Raw genomic sequence first — 3936 nt, 5'->3', positions numbered from 1 at the left:
GGACAGAATAGCAGAATAAGTGCAGATTTCCCCACAGCCACACAGCTGAGAAGATGCAATTACAGATCAAAATGATAAATGTGTGCTTATGAAAATGTGGCTGTGTGACCTGCCACCATGCTGTACAGTATTTGTGGTGTGCATGTAAAAACTAATTAATGTGAGAACTGGAGATTTTTAATTGACATGGGGAAAAGGTTCATTGCACTAGAGATTAGTTCACCAGAATTTAACTTAAGACCAAAAACCTTATGTTCCCCTGAAAATAATATTCTCTAAATGTTTTGGTGACTTCATCAGGATTAACTGAGTCCGGGGAGGGGACTACCTGGAATTATGCATTATGGAAAGTGCAGGGTTTTGGAGTTTGACCCATACTAGCAGCTTAAAGTCTGGCTATCTCTGCCTCTTTTTTAACATCTACAGTATCTCCCGTAAGTCTTCAAACACAGAAATAAAAGACTACACTGCTTAAGGACAGCACTCAAGGATGAGTATTGTGGCTATATTTTGACACCACAGTGCTAGCCGTTAAGGCTTGGTCCTCAAAGATGTAAGAGACTGCCCTCTTGTAAAAAAAAAAAAAAAAAAATACTGTAAGTGTCAGAGTGTCAGTGGTTGGACAATTGAGCAGACCAGGCTCTCAGAGGTGACTGCCACTACAAGCCAGTTGGACCAGCCACTGCTTAACCTGAGCAAACACATTGCAGACGCTCTGTGTCACACCACATACAGTATCTGCTTTTTGTTTGGGTATGGACAGGGTTCAGGATGCTTTGTGTTAAGGGAAGGTTGGGTCTGGAAAATGGTGTTGCTTATTGTGGGGCTCTAAAGATTTGTGACAACACGGCCTGACACCACCCTCTCTGGGGCCAGATTAGGGCTAAACATCATTTAACTCATATACTGAGCTTCCATATGAAGCTCTCTCATTGTTTGGCATGTAATTGTGTATCACTGACTCATTATATGGAATCATATTGGATTACTGCAGAGTGTTATGTATGTAAATGTATGTGTATGTATATGTGAATGTATTGTATACTCAATTATATAATACTAATTATACTGTATATCTTAGTGTTGAGGTGGCACAATGACACAGTGGTTAGCGCTGTTGCCCCACAGCAAAAAGGTTCCGGATTTGAGCCCCAGCCGACCCGGTTTATGCATGCTCTCCCTGTGCCTACATGGGTTCTCTCCGGGTACTCCGGCTTTCTCCCGCAGTCCAAAGACATGCAGCTTAGGTTGATTGTTGACTAGAAAATTTGGCTGTTATCCAGAAGGGCATCCAGTGTAAAAAAAAACATGACAAGTTGCCATTCATCAAGAAAAGACTGGCTCTTTTGAATTGAGTTTCAAGTCTGAACTGTGGTAATAGCAACGTGGATGAATTTGGTGGTCACTGAGGTGAACTGAGCATGCCAAAGGAACCTGAACAAGATGCCAGGTATACTGTTTGCAGTATGCAATCAAGAGAATAACTGAATAACTGGCAACTATTATTGTTATAATACTAATAATGTAGTAGAACTATCAGAGATGTGGAAAGGTTGTTTGGGTGACTGAGGGATAATGCATACATGGCTTCTTGGTGCCACTAATGTAGAAAGAGATTAAAAGGAACAGGAAATACTGCAAGCCTGGCAACCTAAGAAGCACCTGGTGCATTAGCAGATATAGGAAGAGGTAGTGAATGGAGATAAGCGCCAACATGGTAACCTGGTGCCATTGATAGACAGGAAAATGTAGCTATGGTGGATGGGGACAGTGCATACATGGCAACTGTGTTCCATGAACAGAAATAGCTCCATTAACAGATACAGAAATTAGGCGTGAGCCGATCACAGATGGCCGTCTCACGATGGTGAGCCAGCATTGTGATTTGACCTGCCCCCCACATGCAGTTCTCCCTTTGGCACATGTCAAATAGCAAATCGTTACGGTAACAGCATCTGCTGATCATGTCTGTTGCTGGTTAAAGTGACAAACAGCAGGGTCATACCAGCTGTCACTAACTAGCGTTGTTGTCAGGTTTGTGACCTCTGCAGCTGGTGTAGGAACAGACAACACCACTGTTTGCTGTTAGACAGAGAGATCATTTATCAGGCAAAGACTCTGTAACACCACTGAATAATCAGAGTCAAGTCAATAACCAGAGTGTTCCTGTCGTTCCAACAACTCCAACAGTGACACACCTTCACTGGTCCATCAGGTGATCTCACATTAATGATGGCAATGTAGAATATTTCTGTGGGATGGCTTACACACACGATCATCCATTGTCTGTTTTTTATAAGAACAGATCCTGAACTTTTTTTAACCCAAAGCACTGCCGGCTGGGCGAGGAGGTATTTTTAGTGGCAATAAACACACCAATTATTGGTGATAGTCTAATTTATTGTAGAAATGAGCTCAGTGGATATCCAACATTCTGAGGCTGCATGCATGGAAAAAGAGAATGAACAGGGCAGGAGGGAAGTTATAGACACGTGACAGGAAGCCACGTCAGGAGTGTTTGTGTGGTCCTACTGGTGAACTTTAGACATTATCTCCATTTAATGAAGAACATTCTGCAAATGCCTCTTTCCCCCAGTAGCTGAAGTTCAAAGGTTACATCGGTGGTTTTGAAAGTACAGAGAAAGAGAGTTTTAGAAATTAGTGCAGATGCAAAAATATTTCGAACAAAATACATAGATTACACTATTGGTATTGCTTTATATGCAAAGAAGGAAGTATGGTGTTACCTTCTACGGATTGGACCCCTGAAGGATGGATCAAACTTGTGTGGTTCTCCTGGAGGGGAAAAAAATCTTTATTGGACTTAAGTGAAAACAAGTCAAATTAACACCTGGAAGGAGGAGAGGAGCCTATCTAGGGTGGCTGAGGTGCACAACAGATGGTCATAGCTTACTGGCTGTAGTCACGAAAAAGCTGAGCTCCATTACCCATCTCAGTCCACATGTTGTTTGCCAGGGGCAAGACCATGTGCATCACTGAAGCATCACCTGCTGGTTGCCAGGCCCCTACAGTGGATTACTGCTTAGAGCCTAACAGGAGGCTTAGAAGCACTATGCACTACAATGGAACACTTACCAGTCATGATTCCATATCATCTGGGCCTACATAATTTGATTGATCGCAAATACAGAAATGTTCACCACTGAAGCAAATATTACTATGGATATTTATTCACACATCTTGTAGTCTGATATTGTAGAAGAACCTTGTGACAAAATGTACAGTAGTTTCAAGACAGGAGCTGTTGTACTTTATACTGTAGTCATTTGTTACAGAGCTTGTTTTTGTGGGTTTTGTGCCATGTAATTAGCAGACAAAACACTCAGGCTAAGTAAGGCTGCAAGCAACAACTGTTTTCATTACCAATCCACTTGACAGTTCTTTTCTTTAATAATTAATTGATTGTCAGAAAATGGGGTAGAAAACTCCTATTTGTTCCCAGGTGCTCAAGTTAACATCCAAATTGCTTTGTTTTTTTTTTTTTTGGTACCAATAAAAAATAAATTTACAGAAAACCAGGAAAACAACAAATGTTCATATTTGAGAAGCTGCATTGAATGAACATCTTTACATCACTGCTTGGTTTCTGGGTGCATGGGGAAGTAATGAAACTGACTTATACTGTGTTGTGGGGGCACATTTGGGATGAACAACAAAGTTTTGTCCAGGGGCCCTTGAGGAGATTAATCTGGCCACGCCATATGAGCAGCAGCAGCTCAAATGTTGAGCTTTGAAAACAGTCATAGAAGACCAATGGAAGCATGTTTAGTCACATTTTGGTGAAATTAAACATGCTGAGCATATGGCCAGATGGGTGGTATAAACAGATTTACAGTAACTGCACGATTGGTTTGATGCATTTTAATAGGTTTAACACTGAAATGATGAATTATGAATATGTTCCATATTCCTGCT

At 41.3% G+C, this 3936-nt stretch overlaps 1 protein-coding gene across 1 annotated transcript in view; it reads right to left on the bottom strand.

Annotated features, from left to right (window-relative positions):
- Window positions 1-3936, bottom strand: part of slc44a5a (solute carrier family 44 member 5a) — a 42962-nt gene that overhangs the window by 28599 nt on the left and 10427 nt on the right. The window contains exon 2 of the mRNA XM_020619624.1: window positions 2748-2796. Within this exon, the coding sequence (XP_020475280.1) occupies window positions 2748-2796 (49 nt within the window). The remainder of the gene's footprint in view (window positions 1-2747; window positions 2797-3936) is intronic.

The sequence above is a fragment of the Monopterus albus genome, unplaced genomic scaffold (assembly GCF_001952655.1).
Source record: "Monopterus albus unplaced genomic scaffold, M_albus_1.0 scaffold223.1, whole genome shotgun sequence".
In the NCBI taxonomy this organism is placed as follows: domain Eukaryota; kingdom Metazoa; phylum Chordata; class Actinopteri; order Synbranchiformes; family Synbranchidae; genus Monopterus; species Monopterus albus.
Note: the sequence above shows the minus strand (reverse complement) of the source record. Positions and strands in the feature narration are given on the sequence as shown.